Genomic DNA, 17,121 nt, shown 5'->3' on the forward strand with positions numbered 1-17,121 from the left:
GTTATTTTTATATTCTTTTTTGTTTAAGTTCTCTTTAGTGTCCCCCTCTGCGCAGGGCATTCCATCCTGTCTTCTCGCCCCAACACGCCAAAGTGTTTGTTGCGCACGCGTAAGGTACGCGCGACGTGGTGCTTGCGGTGAAGCGTAGTTGCCCGTAGAGCCGCATGCCGGCACACTTAACCTTACTGCTTACTGCGCCAACCTTTAGCGCACACCTTTTCATTGAGCACCACCCCGTTCGCAGACTCCGTGCACCGTTTTGCCGGCAAAGCTTGCAGCATCCGATTGGCAACAATTAACCCTTCATACGAAAAGGGGTACTTTCGGAATCGTATTGGAATAAATTCAAACACGAAAAAACATAACAAAGTCAATCTTTATTTGAATCACAGCTAAATTTTTAAATAATTTTCCTTTAAAAAACGTGAAATGTTGCAATTGATTTGCGATCGCTGTCCAAGGGTTGACGTACCAAAGATGATGAATTGATAGAGCTGCAGTGAGGAGAGGGTCACGCCACCCTTTCCCCGGTGGCGACGGCCAGCGAGACAATGGGCAGACAGTGAGACACGTGGGTACCGTTGGCTGGTTGGGCGGTGAGAGGAGGACATTAAAAATGACAACAATACCAACAGCAGCAGCAGCAGCAGCAACAGCACCAGTACCAGCAGTACCACTTGCAACGGGGTAAAAACATCATTAAACCGAAAAGCTTACGCCACCTCGTCTTGCCACTTTAATAAGATCGTTTCGATCGTTCGGCCGATTCGTTCATCGGTTCATTCCGCTGCAGATGAGAGGGAGGTTGGACGGTGATTTCATTCGCCGTCTGCCAGCAGTGCCCCGCGGTACGAACCCAAACCGATTCGTGGGGGATGCCAGCGATCGTGTGCGCTGCGCCGTGTGTGTTTGTGTGTTGTATGGAGATAAGTTCAGTTTCACTTTTTAACGCAACTCGAGCGCACTTTCCTGCACGAGGACGCACGTTTATGTTTGCCGTTTTGCCGAGCCAGTTCAGCCAGCCAGCGTGCCGGGGTGGCGGGCATTAGTTGTGCGCTCTAACGCGGGTGCAGGTGATGTGGGCCAGTGTGTGAACGTTCTATTTTGCGTGAGTTTAGTGCGTGTCATTTCGTGTGTGTGTGTTTGTGTCTGTGTTTATATGCATTTTTCATTATCACGATCGGTGTGTGATTTGATGTCACAAAATATTTTGCACGCTGAAACAGTACAATTAGCGTGGTCGTGCCAAACGAGTTCTCCCACGGCGAGATAGAGCACGAGAGGGTGATTGAGAGAGCGAGATGGTGGTAATAATGTGCATAAAAATCGCCCATAATGAAGGTTCATAATTCTACCATCAACAATGTTGCATCCACCAGCCAGCACGCCCTTTTAATGCATAAAGAATTAGTGTGTATCGTTGAGTGAGAATTGCTCCACCGAGTGTCTGTGTGCCAGGGAAACAAGCGGGGCTCGATGAGAAATTGCAACAGATTTGAAAATGAGCGTCTGACCAAAGTTGCCTCGCAAAGGTTACGTAGTTGTGGTGCGATAATTGTTTATTTATAAATGTTATAAATGATTGTGTTTGTAGTGCTTTTTTGGAAGCCGTTGTCGGTGTAAAATTGTGTCCATAAGTAAAAATGAATTGCCTTTTAGGTATATTTTTTCTGTCACTGAATTCCTGACACAATGTAACAAGAATATATTCCCGAAATTACCGTTTCTTTCTCGCTTGTTTGCTCTTCATTTGTGTGTAAATTAATTACCCCCACCATTTACCTCACCCATTCTGTCCTATTTTAAGCTACCTGGTATCATTATTTCGTGCTCTGAATGCATTCCCAAACCCGTGCGCACACAGAAAATTCAACTGTTCCGTGTGTAGCAGCGACAAACCCGCTAACCAGCTAGCCAACCCCAGGCCAGGAAGGGAACAAGAAAGGCATTTTAATGATGTGACACACTGCACACGCACACACACACACACGGCGACGAAAAGTCGAACTCGACCGAAACCGGACCATGCCACATTCGGTGACTTCTTAATTATTTATTTCACTCTAACTGAACGGCACATCGACGGCCGCATACTGTCCCATAGGCACCCTGTTTGTAGCTCGCATAGCTCCAACCGACGATAATGGTGTGGTGGTTTCGAATCGAACCGTCCGTACCTGCAAACTGCTGCTGGTGAACTTAATTGAACCAAACCGAACGGTAGAACGAGAGATACACAAACAAAAAAAAATCAAATAATTAGTTTCTATACGATCGACCCGTGCGACATGCCAGAGAAAAATTGACCGGCCAACCCGCCGAACCAGCAAACGAAAGCAACCATTCGCCAGCCATTACTGGTGGCTGAGGGCTGGTATGTACGGCATCGGCCAAATACTTTGCAGTGCAGAGGTACCGGATCCGCTGTACCAATTCCTTTTACCACACCATCTCGGAAGACGACCGTCGATCGAGTGTTGCGCATTTTCGCTGTAATAAACTTGTTAAAAATTGCTGGCAGTGCCCCGTTGCTCCCCGCCACCTTCCCGGTTTTGGTGGACAAATTCGATTACTTCGTGGAGTTAATTGAATCCCCTGAGAAAGTGGAACCTTCGTGCAGGTGGTGAAGGTTGCGCCGCAGCATCTTTCGCTGTGCAGTAGTTGTGCTCGATCAACTGTGGCTCGGGCGCCGGGAACCGTAATTAGGTTGTGGGAAAATAAGACAAAACTATGTCGCTGGCGTTTGCTCGATCTCTTGCTCGTAGTGTCTGTCAAGAATTTGCGATGTACAGAGGGCATAAAAACTATCCTGTATGAAACGATATTCAGATGTTTGTCTGAAATGCTACTAAGACAAAACATTTCGTATCGTTATCAACTATATTTTCGGTTTTATTTTATGTGAAACCATATGAAATAGACCAACCGTTTCAACAAAAGCTTATCCATGGTAGAATAATCGTGATTAATACTAATTTTGTAATAAAATTCAAGGTCAATAATCAATAATTGTAAGGCTACTACTGATATCTCGATCAGATGCCAATTAAAAACATTATCAGGATCTCAATAAACCATGCAATTTATCCCTTTCAACATCTGAGATTACTAAAGTTTGCATTTGACTTCTTCGGCTGGCTGTAGCAAGAAAAAACTAAGAGAGCTAATTTTTTTCCATTAACATCCTTTGCAAGGTAATTATTTCAGCTTACTGGCAAAAATAAATCTACGACCTTGCAAGCTGCCTGTCGTCAGTTATCCGGAATTATCGTCATGTCGGACAAAAACATGCTTGTAGACGCGACAGTTTTTTATTTTTTTAATAGAGCTTTTGCATAATACTTGTTCAGAAAAAAATGATGGGCACAGTTAGAGGATGTTGGACCAGTTCGCGGACCAAGGTATCATATCGAAATTCTTCAGGAATTCACATAATATGGTCGCATTGAGTTTTGACGTCATTTCTTCCTGCTACGAAGCCAGTGGACGCGATTTCTGCTTCCTGGTATGTTTCTTTATGTTCCCGTGGAACTATTACACTGTTTGGCTGGTTACATCGACCATCCGGCCAAGCGAACGTAACGATGTTGCCACTTGTCCCTCAGTTTCCATTTTCAGCAACCCTTCGATTCGTGTCGCTCTGGGACGTCGACCATTTAGACATGGGCTTTCTTTCGCCACTCTGATTGTTGTCTAATAGTGCCAAGATGTTGTAAATGCCGGAACGGGATTATACGACGTCCAAAAACTGCAACACGGAGTCCGTTTTAGACGCAACGGCGCAACGTTCTTTGTGCGCGATCACTCCTAATCAAAGTTGCTTGTCTTTTTTGACCAACAAGGTCAGTGTTCAACAGATAGAGGTGTTAAATTTTCGCTATTGACTCATGAGATACTATTATTGAAAGCACAGCTAATTTTTTGTTGGTGATGGTGAAGATAAACCCATGAAAAATCAAGAAATTATTGTGTCTGTTTTTGTTATGCAGACGTTGAAACAATCTGAAATTAATCCAAAACTACTCCAGTAATGATTTTGCATTAGATCATGCATACAAATTGAATTGAAATGTAATAAAAATGCGTCATATAAAAATTAATGTTATGTAAATACTTGCTCATGTTCTATTTTCGGTCGTAAAATTTATTAAATCCTACGAAACAACTCTTTCAATCATACGCCCACATAGAAGGTTTTTTCCCACCACCATAAAGTGCTATAGCATCGTCATATTGCTTGCCAGCGCTACACTACTCGATAAATTCTGCCCCTATACCACTATACTCAAAGCCATTCAAAACAATCCTTTTTCCCACAAACACATGATCCGCATGAGCTCATCGCCAACGATCGCAAGGCAAGGAGCTCAAAATAATAAAATGAAATTAAACGAAAAGCATGCAAAACCCACATCACCCGTGTAGGCGAACACCATTACCAGGATGATAAATCTGCGGTGATGATTTCATTACTTGCAATGCGATTGCAAGCATGTGGGAGCGCATGGAATCAAATTTGCAGCTATGGGGAGATAGAATCAAAGAAGCAGAAGTAACAGCAAATGCAATAATATAGATAAAGGTTTATGTTTCCCAACCGTCTCCCAGCAGTGGTTTAAGTTGCGCAAAACCCGATCCTAAATTCGTGTTCTAGCCTTGGAAATATCAGTATCAAAGCAAGTGTGCGCTTACAATTGCTCTGCAAAAATGCCCAAACGTACGGTGAAACAGTGCCACGGTAGCAGCAGCAGCAGTACCAGCAGCAGCAAGGACATTGTAATTACCACCGACCAAACCAACGAAACCAACGTCACGGGCAACAGTGCCAGCGCCACTGCAGACGGGAGCGCCCGTTGCACAAACGCTGTCAAAAGCAGCAACGTCGGCGAACTTCCTGCCCGCACGGCCAGTGCGGGAGGGGGCCGATGCTGCGATGCACCCCAGTGCAACAATAGCAGGAAGTGTGTCGTGCGTCAGAAGTCACAAAAAATTGTCCTGGCACCGTCGAGCGGCGAGGATCACGTATATCACATTTACGGTAGGTGTGCGGCGGGTGAGGCTTGCGTTTGGTCAGGTTCTTTTTCACCGTACCGTAGGTGTGTGCGAAAGTGGAAAATGACGATGATTTGTTTGGCTGTAAATAAAAAAAAAAGCTTTCAAACAGCATACACCAAAATTGAAACAAATAAAAGTGGATAAAAATTCGATAAACGTTTTAATTGCATAGAAAAAGTGCACTCAGGAAGATTTTAAGAAATGACGAGAATTCAACATAAACTGCTGGTAAATTAACTATAAAAACGTATTCAATAAACGTTACAACCGTTCCATGCACTTTACATATGCTTGTTTTTGTCATCTTTACAACGACCTTTGGTGGTCCAATTTGTTCATTCGGTGCTCCGTGCATCATAAATTTAACGTCCGCTCCCGTAGAACCCTTGGCGGAAGCAAATTGATTTGCATAAGAGAGAAATTGAATAATTACATCTCCACCGCACCCTATCGTAAAGCACTGCGCTGTGGTTATGGGGGGTTTTATTTTTATTTGTCAAGTAGAGTAATTTATTGACGTTGAAGTTGGTTCTAATGGAGAGAGGGAAGAGCAGGATTCAATTTGTGGGATTTTATTTTTATTTTCAAAAACAGTTTAATTTCTGCAATCTATTTGATTACCTACAGTGCTGGGTTGCAACCGGAGTAATTATGCTAAAATTTGCTTTATATTTTTGGTTTGACTTTAATATTAACTATTGTAGTTGGTATCTTAATCTAAACTGTATCTTCAGACTTGTCAGTTTTTATTAAGTTTTTTTTAGTTCACTATATTCACCTTACAACTTTAAATAAAAACACTAATTCATGAAATGCAAAATTTTGTACTGGTTTTTTGTGTGTCTCAGATTGAAACTAAAACTAATTGTTTTATCTAATTTTTTTCTCGTTTTAGGTAAGTCAAATTGCCCTTCCAATCGATAAAAAAAAATCGGTAAGGATAAATAATCATTAAAAGTAAGCCATTGTTTTATAAACAAACTCTAAATGTATCTGCAACACACGCCAACCGTTCGGTGCACTCTCTGTAATTGAACATGGTGATCCTTTGTAAACATCCTGTTCGAATTATTTCCACTTCGCCGGCAATTTTCCCGGGCTCGCATTCGCGCATCGATTTTCCTACCTACACATCATCATTTATTTTTAACCACCGAGTTCAATAATCTGCCCTCTTCTTCGATTAATTACAACCGCTCGAGCACGCCAGCACTTTAAAGTCGGGAACAGAGGCAGCAGTAGCTAGCAACTACCGACAGCATAAAACCAGACCCCCCAACCGGTGGTGCATCCCGGTGAACCCGGTGAAACCCTAACGCAAAGCTTTAAAAGCACCGCACAGGCAAAGCTCTCGAGTGTGCTGGGAAAAGTTGCCCTAAGTAATTATACACCACACTGCCGCAGGGGAGGGTGGAATAAAAAAAATATAAAAAAAACTACAATCCTTCCTTCGCTGTGTGCACAGCAAGAGGAAAAGATTTTCCAACCAAGTCCGACCGACGGCACAAGGACCCCGCAACTATCAAAGGGTGCAAAGCGGAAAAAGAACAAACATATTAACCATTACGCGGGTGAAGTTCGGGGTTCGGGCAGGAGCGGGACCGGAACTGGAGTGTGCTTGCTACCTCAACAACCGTTCCAGAGCAAGGTTCCGATCGATTTTGCGCCCTGCTTGGATTTGCGTTGCGCTAAAGCAGGATGAAGCTATGTTGCAAAAACATATGATTTGCGCAGGGTGCGTTAAGGGGTGGGATGGAAATAATGCTGCTGGGAAAAAGGCGCTTTGCGCCAGCAAGCGGAAACAACAACCTGCTGCATGCTCGGGGAAAAAGCCGAACGGAATGAACGCACCGGAATGAACTCGAGTTCGAAAGAGCGCAAAGTGAGCGAGAGAGCGGTTTTTAGAAAAAAGCTCTCCTATGCTTCACCACTCGAAGGTTTATTTTGAAGCTCATGTATTATAAGTGCTGCATGAATAAGTGCAGCAAACTATTTATCCTCTTTTTCAATCAATCTTTTCCTCAAAGTTTTGATTGTAATGCCTTAAACAAATCAATCGATACATCTGCCTTAACTTTAGTTTTCGCTTCTCCCTTCCGAGCTGAAATCACTTCTCCTCACTTCATCTCAGCAATCGCTCAACCAACAATGCTCCGTTAATCGGAGCAAAACAGTCCTCCCATTTCGCACGCCAGTGCGTACAAGCGCCCATGGCCTGCCACAATCTCGCACAAGCCTTCCACAAATCATCCCGTGAGCGGTGAAAAGAGAGCCTGCCCGACGACCTTGTTGTTTTCTTTTTTGTGCCACCGTGTTCACACTCTTCCCATCGCACTCCATCATCATCATCATCATCGCCATCAGCACGGTTGCAACTCTTGTATACTACTGCTCCGATGATGCTGAGCCGTCGTCGTCGTAACTCAAGCGCATGTTACAGTTATGTCATGTTGGACGGGGCGCTTGCCTGCCCTCCCGGTATCCGAAATCAACAACAGCAACCAGCAGCACCAGTAACAAACAACTACAGCTGCAGTAAAAGTAGAAGCAGCAGCATGCATGCAAAACTGAGACCCGCCGGTAACGGTTAGGCAGGGCACAAACGGGCGGGAACGAGCCCCTAGACAGGTTTTTGGTGTTGTAGATATAAAAGCGCTCCGAGAAAGGGAAGCAAATGGAGCGGATACACATACACACGGGGTTTGGGCATATGCTAAAGCGTGGCGCGAACGTAGCAGGTTGCACCGGTTCAGCTTAATCCACCTGTGTGAAATGTGCTTTTAATTTTAATTAAAATGTGGGGTTTTCTGATCAACATTTAAGAAAAACGAAATTGAACATGTTTGTTTCACGTGAAGAACGACGATCAGTATTGACCAAATTGCCGTAAAACTCCCCTTCTAGATATCATTGATTTTATGCAAATTGCAAATTGACCCAAATCTATAAACTTATCATAATCAAGCAAAAGGGTCATTCATGTGTAAAGCATTCAGCAGACGATCGTGACCGACGCTAGAAACTGCTCCTCTCAGAGTCAATTAAGCCGGGGTGCCTTCTGGCAACAACCGTATGCCGCTTTTTTTTTTTTGTCGCTCGCTCAGACACTCGTCGTAAATTAAGAAACATGTGTAAACCATTTCGGGCGCACCGTGAACCACTGATTGTGTTATTTATAGGTTTATTATTGATCTACCTGCTCTGGGGTGGCTTCATCCTGAGTGCGTCATCGCTTTGTTTATTTGCTCAAAATCGTAATTTAAACAATTAACATGATACGATCGGGCGCATAAATTCGCCTGTGCAGAATGAGATCTGTATCGTGCGTAGCACTTGCCTGTGAAAAAAAGATAAGTAACGCTAAACTGTCCGTTTGGTGGAAAGGGAAATTAAAAATCGTAAAAATCGATAATTATTTATTCCATGAAAAATGTATTTTAGTTTTTGTGAATTTTATCACGCACATAAGTGTTTCACTTATGAATTTTATCACCCTCATATCAAGTTGTACACTATCCACATTTTAAAAAGGAATCACCGTTAATCTGACCATTTTGTGGATGTGATACAACGGTGGAACACATTTTAATGGATTGTTTTGGAAGATTGTTTTGGAGATTGTTCCGCAGAAAGGAAGAGACACAGACTTGGAAAGCATTAGGACATTGTACTTTCCAACAATTACAATGAAATTGAAAAACTTTATAATTTTTTAAACAACACTAATCTCTAAAAACAAGTGTAGGAATAAATATTGTATGAAGATAAAGATAAAAATATTTATAAAAACATAATTTAAATAAAAAAAGCATTAGAATTAACGAACATTTTTACCCTTCACCATTACCATAAGAACTCTTGTATTTTTTTTTCTTTCTTCTTGAACTTTTAATTCATTTTTTGTTTACCTCAAATAGTTTCCGAATATTTTTTTATAGTTTCTGAATTGTAAATTACGAGAGGCGAATGCTAAAAAGCCTCGTAAAAAAATAACACAACAACAACAACTACTCACACTGATCTTAAGTATGTGATATCATCGTGTCATCAAGCATTTCTAGCAACACACGTATGATAATATTAACGTTAATGAAATTGAAAGGGTTGAATGAGAATGATTTCTATGCTTTTTATTAAAACTAACCTAAAAAATAGTAAACTTCAACATGATTCAATAAATATCATGTACCGCCTCAAAAATGGTATGGAGATCTTAATTAAAATCTAATATCCATGTTACCATGAGACAGTTTATCGATGCGCTCATTATGCTTCCCAATGATTTATGCTCCATTTGTGTCCCATAGTGGGGAAGCTCCAAACTGGCAGCAGGTTCATTCGACCCTTGACAAATCATTTCACTTCAAACGTCTCTCTCTAGCACGCGCCCATAAACACCGGCCAACCGTTTGGTGTTCATTTGTGCTGCACGCGAGCATGGTCCCGAAGGCCAGAGCACCTCGACTCAATCTCAACCGCCCGTTTTTTTTTTTCAAGCGGCCAACCCCAGTTCCCCACCAGCTTCCACCTCAGCAAGTGATGCTGTACAACACAATCGGCTGAACCATTCTCTGCGAGCGGAACCGCGCTTGTGCGTGCATGAACCAAAGCGATTGCGGGAGAGAGAGAGAGCGCGCGCGCGAAACCCGACAAAGAGCGGGAGAGCGAAACCGGATGGGAGATGCCCTCCCGTGCCGAACCGAAAGGGGAGGGCAAAATGAAACGCGTCTGCAGCCCAGCGCGCGCGAGGACGTCCCTCGCGCTATGAAGGCGGGCGAAGAAAACAGTTTGCTTCAAGAAAGCATCGCGTTCGCGTGCGCCGAAAAACTAGCCTTCCCTTCGATAAAAACCTTTCGGTCGGTAGCGGGAATTTAGTAACATATTTTATTTTTTTTTGCGCGCGCTCGTTCCGGTACGAGATCGGTCAGTTTGAGGTTTGAAAAACCAATAAAAAAACAATGCACCCTTAACCCTGTAATGGACAACAGAAGTGTCAATTGTATGCTCTAAACTAATTTTGCAATTAAAGCTCCCCGCCCGGGAGGAGCCAACCGAAAGCATCTAAAGACAACATACATCGTCGGGCGGTCGCGTTTGTGTACGAGATATTCGGTCGTTAATTGTCGGTCGGTGACGTTCCATGCTTGATGAAAGTCTTTGCCAATGTAAATGTTAAGATAAATTCCAATGAAATGATTAAAAACAATACACCATAACCTGGGTAAATGACTCTAGTTGCATACTACTAGGAATAAAACCATGCAGAGTCAAACGAGAGCATAATATAGTGATAAAAAAACAACTCCCTCTGTCACTACCAATCGCAACCGGAAACATTAAAATCTGATCGATCCGGCTGCATAACATCAAGTGGACCGGTTAGTTCGGAGCAAGATCAGCGTTAAAATCGCATAAAATATTGCCAATTTAAATTCGGGCTCCATTTGGCGGTGCAGATATTGATATTGGCGACGCGTAAAATAAATAGCTACATACAGTTCACTCCGTATCACTCCAACTTGTGCTCACCTTGCGTGCGTGTGTGTGTGTGTGTGTGTGTGTGTGTGTGTGTGTGTGATTTGTATAGTGGTTGATAAAAATAAATAAAATGTGCTAAAGCTCGTGTGCGCGTTTGTGTCGCTGCGCTGGCCCCTAATGGCTGAAGAAATGTGCTAACGAGAAAATAAATAAATAGTGTGCGCTATCATTAAATCTTGCAATACGATCCATACGGTCGTGTCAGGTGTGCGAGTGTTTGATAGTGTGTTTTTGGTGTACGTGTGTATTGTATTGCGAATAAATAGTTCGCTCCGGTTGTTATAATTCGCAAAAGCAGCAAAAAGGGGTGCATAAGAAGGGGTGCAAAAAATACAGTGTATCCACTCCAGGCGGTGAGGAAACGGTTATGGCGAACGAGCTCGTTTTAAAGATGGTTGCTTTAAAATAAGTATTTCTCCCATTCCTTTCCATGCATATTTGGTGGAAGGGGAGAAGATATAGGGGTGAAAAGCATTATCCCGCAAATAATCCACCACAGCTTATGGGAACGTTCCGAAAGTGTCAAAACACTCCACAAATACAAACACACATGCGAAAAAGTAAGCTCACCTCACCCAGGCAAAAGTAACACTATCCAGCTGGCATTATCATCCGGGAGCGGTGTCGCGTCGGATAAAATCGGGGATAAAGCAATTCTATCCCGACACCTATTTGCCAGTGCGAAACACCTTGTGGGAATTTTCACGTGGTACGCATTTGCTTACGTACTTACGGCGGAGAAAGTATTCTGCAGTGGCAGAGCTCAGTGGTTTCTTTTTTCTGCTAAATTCTTTCGAGCTCAAATTGAAGGCGTACGCGCACTTATGAAATAAACAAATAAGTAAACAAATTAGTGTCAGTAACACACACACACACACACCTATATCGTGTCGAATAAATAAACCAATCCCAATCCGGTGCTTGCAAAAACCCCCTGAAACAGTTTGGCAAGATTCGTATGCTAGTCCAGGGTCTGCATCCGGTCTGATTCTGGCAGCGATGGTGTGGGTCATTTTTCGTTGAATTTTAAGATTCGCTTAGATGTAACGAACCACACAAAAAACAAGCTTGTTTATCGCAAGCCTTTCGGGCGGACGAGTGAAATGTGGGAAAGAGGAAAAAGCATGGTGGACGTCTCTAGACTTGTTGCAGTGGAGGAGTTATACTATGACTGATTTTTTTTTTTTCAAAACAGCAGATATTCTTCCTACTGGACGTTTGATTCAGTGATTCCAAGAGTTTAGAGATGAATCTTCATTGAGACTCACCTGTTCATTATCATTACCGGAATGCGTACAGCATGCTTTAATCCTTGAATTACGTTTCCTTTGGCTTGCACATCAACCTTTAAAACATTAGTCATTAATTATGATTAACCAATCATTAAAATGAATCCTGAATTCGATTTATGTTGAGAAATTTTGAACTTTTTTCTTATTTAGACATTTATTTCGAGCAGTTTGCTGTTCACGATATTATGGTGAAATGAAAGACGTTTTAATTTCAATGAGAAACAAAACCCCAAATGTCATGACATGAAAGGCATCTTCTTAGCATCATTGGTAATTAGAATCAATCTGTCACATGATACTTGCATGACATTCAACACACAAATGACAAAGTTCATAAAGAGCTTTTCAATTTAAAGATTAGGCTTATGTTATCGAGCAAGCTGGGAGCGAATAGAAATCCAAAGCAAGAAGAAAACAAACACATTGCTACACCCTTCAGCACTTTCCAACCATCAAAGGCTAACCGATCGTTACGGCTTGAGACTAACGCAGTGAAATTAATTCCTCCTCTTAAACATCGCAAATTGATTATGTCGGATCAGCGGCGCCCAAACCCAAGCTGATGATTAGTGAGCTGAAACTTTTACCCACCCACCCGCCGGTCCAAGCTGTCTCGATAATAAACAAGTGTGAGAGCGAAAAACCACTCCATCAATCTCAATACCACCCGAAACCGTCGCTGCGATCGATGAGTGAACCAAATGGGCCGCATTAAATCATGTTTGATTTTGACAGCCAAAGTCAGCCGCAACCGAGCGGCGGTAGAAACGTTGATTCTCGGGTGCAAAAGCAAGAAAACGAACGGTTTCTTGCCCTGTCGTGTCAAAAACTGACGGACATGTTGTTGCCAAAACCGACTCGAGCTGGGCCTTTCGGTTGACTTTTTTTTGCTGATTTGCTGTTAAGAAAGCAATATCTTTCCTCGCAAGCATACATCTTGAGGAAAAGCTCCGTTGAATGCTCGCAACACTCAATCGCTTTGGACCAGCTGTTGGGACATTTGGGAGAAGAAATTGCCTATCCTAGAGCTCGAAGCAACTCAATGGAAACCTCGGACAGAAACGATTCTTGCACCGGCGTTGGTACCAGCTGTTTGAAAGACCTTATTAGGGATGTAACCGGCAAAAGGGTCACCAAGTTGCCGTTCACATTCGGATGCAGCTAATGATGGTGCTGACATACAAACACACACACACACAACCCGACCGTCCTTGCATGGCGCATTATCAAACACGCCTCGCGAGACTGAATCTGTGATGAATGTGAAGCAATTTTGGGATGAAGGCTACTTTTGAGCAGCTTGGTTTTTCGGGTGTTTGGTTACGGCGCCTAACAAAGGCCATTAATAATGAGCTTCGGAAGGGATGGGTGACGTTGTTTGACATTGAATTTGTTTGGCAGATGAGACAAACATTTTCAAAACAACGTTGCGTTTGGTTGTGGTTTGGCAGACACGGGCGTGATCTTATCAAAATTCAATCTGACCAAACACCCAATAGGACTTCCCATGAATGATGGTAGCTTTAAGGTCACTTTTGAAGTTGTTTGTGCATGCTTGTGCCGTCGGTTTAATTTAATATATCTTCACTACTAAACCAGACTAAACCCTTAAACAATTAACAGCTCTTCATTAAATCGTTTCCAATTTTGACAGCTTTATGACTTTCGGAGCGAGCACCCTTTCCGGGTGAAACAAAAGTTTGTCTCGCCCCAACCATACCATGCGCAACATTATGTGTAACAAACCATCTAACCATACACAGCTACACCACTTGTTAACTAATTCACCTGTCTCATAAAATTACTACCAATCCTCCCACAACTTCCCAGTGCCGATTATACCCTAATAATGATGTCTACTTACCACGCTTGCTGCCTTACCGCTAGACTGTTGCGTTGACTGTTGATGTTGAGGGCAAGAAGCGAGCATAGCGAACAACCGACTTACCGTAAATCACGAGACCATGTGCCTTTTAACCCGAGCCCGAAGGATTGCGGAACGGGTTGCGCTTTCTTAAAGAAGCAACACAAAAGCCCCTAAGCACGTAATGGCCGACAAACCGAGGGGGTTTTGGAAGCAGCCAACCAGCAACCATCAGGATAACAACCGCAGAAACACATTAAATCGTTTGCGGTTCTGTTTCCTCATTTAAATTTTCAATTTCCCTCGGTGCGTTGGGTTCCGTGTACTGGCTGAAAAGGTAGAACAAAAGGTGAAGAAAAGGAACTTGGGAAGTGTGTCTTCGTGCTGCTGGGCAGGAAAAAGCAGACAAATACTAACGACTGCATAAAGGCACGTTTAGCTTTTTATTTTTTGGGAAGCAAAATGAGTCCGAGATTGAAGGAGCCTTTCGCCAGCGCCTTGTGGTCTTCCGGTCATTCCTAAGTGGCTGGATGGCATGTACATCACGTGCAAGGCTAGCTTAAAGAAGTTGATACCAAGCATTAGTGAGAGCTTCTGAGAATTTTGACTTGAGAGAATTATTTGACTAATTTTCTTGTAATTAATTACCACATGCCTAATAATTCACGAAATGTTGAAATTCCATTCCTTCAGAAAGCTGCCAAATTGTTTTAGCCGAAAACAACACTTTTCATAATGAATGAATCAAACACGCTCACCCAAGAATTGACTCATACACACACACAAACATTCCTCTCATTTGCATCTTTTCCGCGACCGATTGGCATGCACTTTGTGCGGTAGGTACAATCACATCGCGGTAATAATTCACCACAGCAGCCCTTCACCGATCACTGACCGATCGTTCTGTCAGTGATTGTTTTTATTTTAATGAAACCCCAAACCAATGGGAATTTGCCAATTAAACTGCCGACACAGGGCGATTTATGCAGTTTAAAGAGCGAAACAACGAACATAAAGAACGGAGCCGAGTTTCGTGACTCAGGACACGATTCGGGGTGCAAAAAGCGCAAAGCTTAGCGATATCACGCGACATTTCCCTCTCTCGCTCGCTCGGGCATCGTGACGAAACGACTGCCAGAAGAAAAAAAAGGGAAACCACGGGATCCGCTGACAAGTGGCCAAACCCATTAATCAAGCGGCCTTTGGCGTACAACTGAGAAGAAGAAAAAAACAGTACAACACCCAGCACACGACAAGTGGCACCGCTCTCGGTTGTGAATGGGAAGCAGCAGCAACACACACACACAGACAGCGACACACCGACAGCAACCGAAAAACGCAGCACGCCGGTGGAAGTGTTTTCAATTAATTATGATTTTATATTGTCAGCACCACAAGCCGCCGGTCAGCCGGTGGAGAGGCTACAAAAATAGCCCTTCGGTCCAAATGTTGCCCTTGGTTCCATGCTGCCGAATGAAAACCCTGAAGCCGAACAGGGACAAGGGGTTGACACAGGATGCAACAGATTAGATACAAACTAGGAGGTTAATTTTTTGCTCACCCGAAACAACACCAAGCGCCGTGGTGTTTGTGGTGGTGGTGGTGATGGCATAAGACACACAACAACAAAACCCTAACCGCCGTATTTGAAGATCGGTTCGAACTGTCGGCGCTTGATGTTGGTTTGATGTGTTTGATGCGGGGAGCAGTGCGGTAGTATGTAAACAAGTCGTAAAATTAGACTTCACATAACGGCGAACGCCCCAGAAGGAACGCAGCCGCGATCGATGACCGTGAATTGGGGCCAATGTTGTGCTTGTGTTGATGTGACGTCGAACCGCGCACCGTTTGTGACTTTTTTGTTGTTGTATTCGGACACAAAGGAAGGCGCGTTTTTCTTCCTCTTCCTGATTTTGAAGTGTACAAAGTAACAACAGTGTTAATTTGGCCAGTTTAGGTATGCTAAGCATTTATGCTGGAAGGCACATTAACAAACGAAGACGATCGCGTCTCTTAAAGATCACTAATGCTTTAACACTCGATTTCTACATTCAAGCATGTAAAGTGGGTGGGGTGGAACACCCTTTAATTAGTTTTTCCCTTTGAAGCCTTCCAGCTAAATACAAAATTAAACGTTTGGAAGGAGAATTTTTCAGATTCAATCACACCCAACCAATCGAACCCGTGAGCACCTAAAACAATCACAAAACCATCCAACTGACCTTGCTGCGTGGCGCTTCTTTCGCATTAGCTAAAATTAGCACTATGTGTGAGAGTGTGTGTGTGTGTGTGTTTTTTTTACTTGATTTTTGGTACAATACACCCAATATAGGACACACTGCTAATCTTCCCAGCGGCTCGGTTCGGTCCATCACCTTGACGGTGTGCCTTGGGATAATCAATCCGTCCTTCATCCTCAGACGTCTGGGCCCGGGGAAACGCACGATTCTGCTCACACACACACACAGCGCCACTGTTGGTAGATATTATCAAACTTCCTGCACCTGATCGGTGAATGGTCGGTTTGATGGTTCAGGCGGTCAGGAATTCCGGCCAACGCTTCACTTCGATTAACGCTATCGACAGCGAGCGACACCGTGAACGGAGTTGCTTCACCGCGTCCGTGCGAGCGCGATTGTTTCGCCGTAGCGTTTTATTGATTTTTTGTTATAAAATTGTGATTTCCGAATGCGAATCGAATGGAAAGGGAGCTGGAAGAACGTGAACGCTGAAAAGCCCGGACCAAACACGCCGGACATGGATGATTATCGATTTCCTTTTGCATTGGCCGTCTCGTGACCTGGGTGCCGAGAGGGGGTTATGGAGCGAATTTTTAAAGTAACAAAGAAAACGGCAAAGAGAAAAAGAGCAAGAGGAAGAGGAAGAGAGAGAGAGAGAGAGAGAGAGAGAGAGAGAGAGAGATAGCGAAGCTATATGGTAGACAGTGTCATGTTGCCATTTCCCATCGTTGAAAGGGTTCATTTATTATTTACAAACAGTGGATAGTGGCTTCTCCGAAGAGAAAGGCAAGTGCGGAGGTGAAACAGAATGCCAATGTACGAGAATATGAAATATGAAAATAATTTTCGAAATCAATTTCAAATCATTTGAAAGATAAAAAAAGATAATTTAAAGCACAAAACTCAATGTTTTTGTGTTAAAAGTTATGAGGTTATCGTTATACTTCCATATTAGCTACTTATTGGAAAGAAACATGCTGTAAAGCAGCCAATTGAACTGTTGGAGTATTTTTCGATACTTTTTCATACAAACTTCCACCTTCGTGAGTCTTCCATTCTCAAAACATTGAATACTACACTGGGATATGGCCCACACTGTCGAGCCTTTATTACAATTCCTTTTCCTCTT

At 43.2% G+C, this 17,121-nt stretch overlaps 1 protein-coding gene across 19 annotated transcripts in view; it reads left to right on the forward strand.

Moving 5' to 3' along the window:
* LOC121595846 (calcium/calmodulin-dependent 3',5'-cyclic nucleotide phosphodiesterase 1-like) overlaps nucleotides 1–17,121 on the forward strand; it is a 269,467-nt gene that overhangs the window by 152,296 nt on the left and 100,050 nt on the right. The window contains exon 1 of one of the 19 annotated variants that reach the window (XM_041920130.1): nucleotides 4,612–5,038. The exons of 11 other annotated variants lie outside the window; for them this stretch is intronic. In XM_041920130.1, coding sequence (XP_041776064.1) covers nucleotides 4,708–5,038 — 331 coding nt within the window. In that variant the 5' untranslated portion in view covers nucleotides 4,612–4,707. Of the gene's footprint in view, nucleotides 1–4,611; nucleotides 5,039–9,839; nucleotides 10,947–17,121 lie in introns of those variants that run through there. 7 more of the 19 variants (XM_041920146.1, XM_041920131.1, XM_041920132.1 and 4 more) reach the window with 7 other exon arrangements.

This window comes from Anopheles merus, chromosome 3R (genome assembly GCF_017562075.2).
Source record: "Anopheles merus strain MAF chromosome 3R, AmerM5.1, whole genome shotgun sequence".
NCBI classification, from domain to species: domain Eukaryota; kingdom Metazoa; phylum Arthropoda; class Insecta; order Diptera; family Culicidae; genus Anopheles; species Anopheles merus.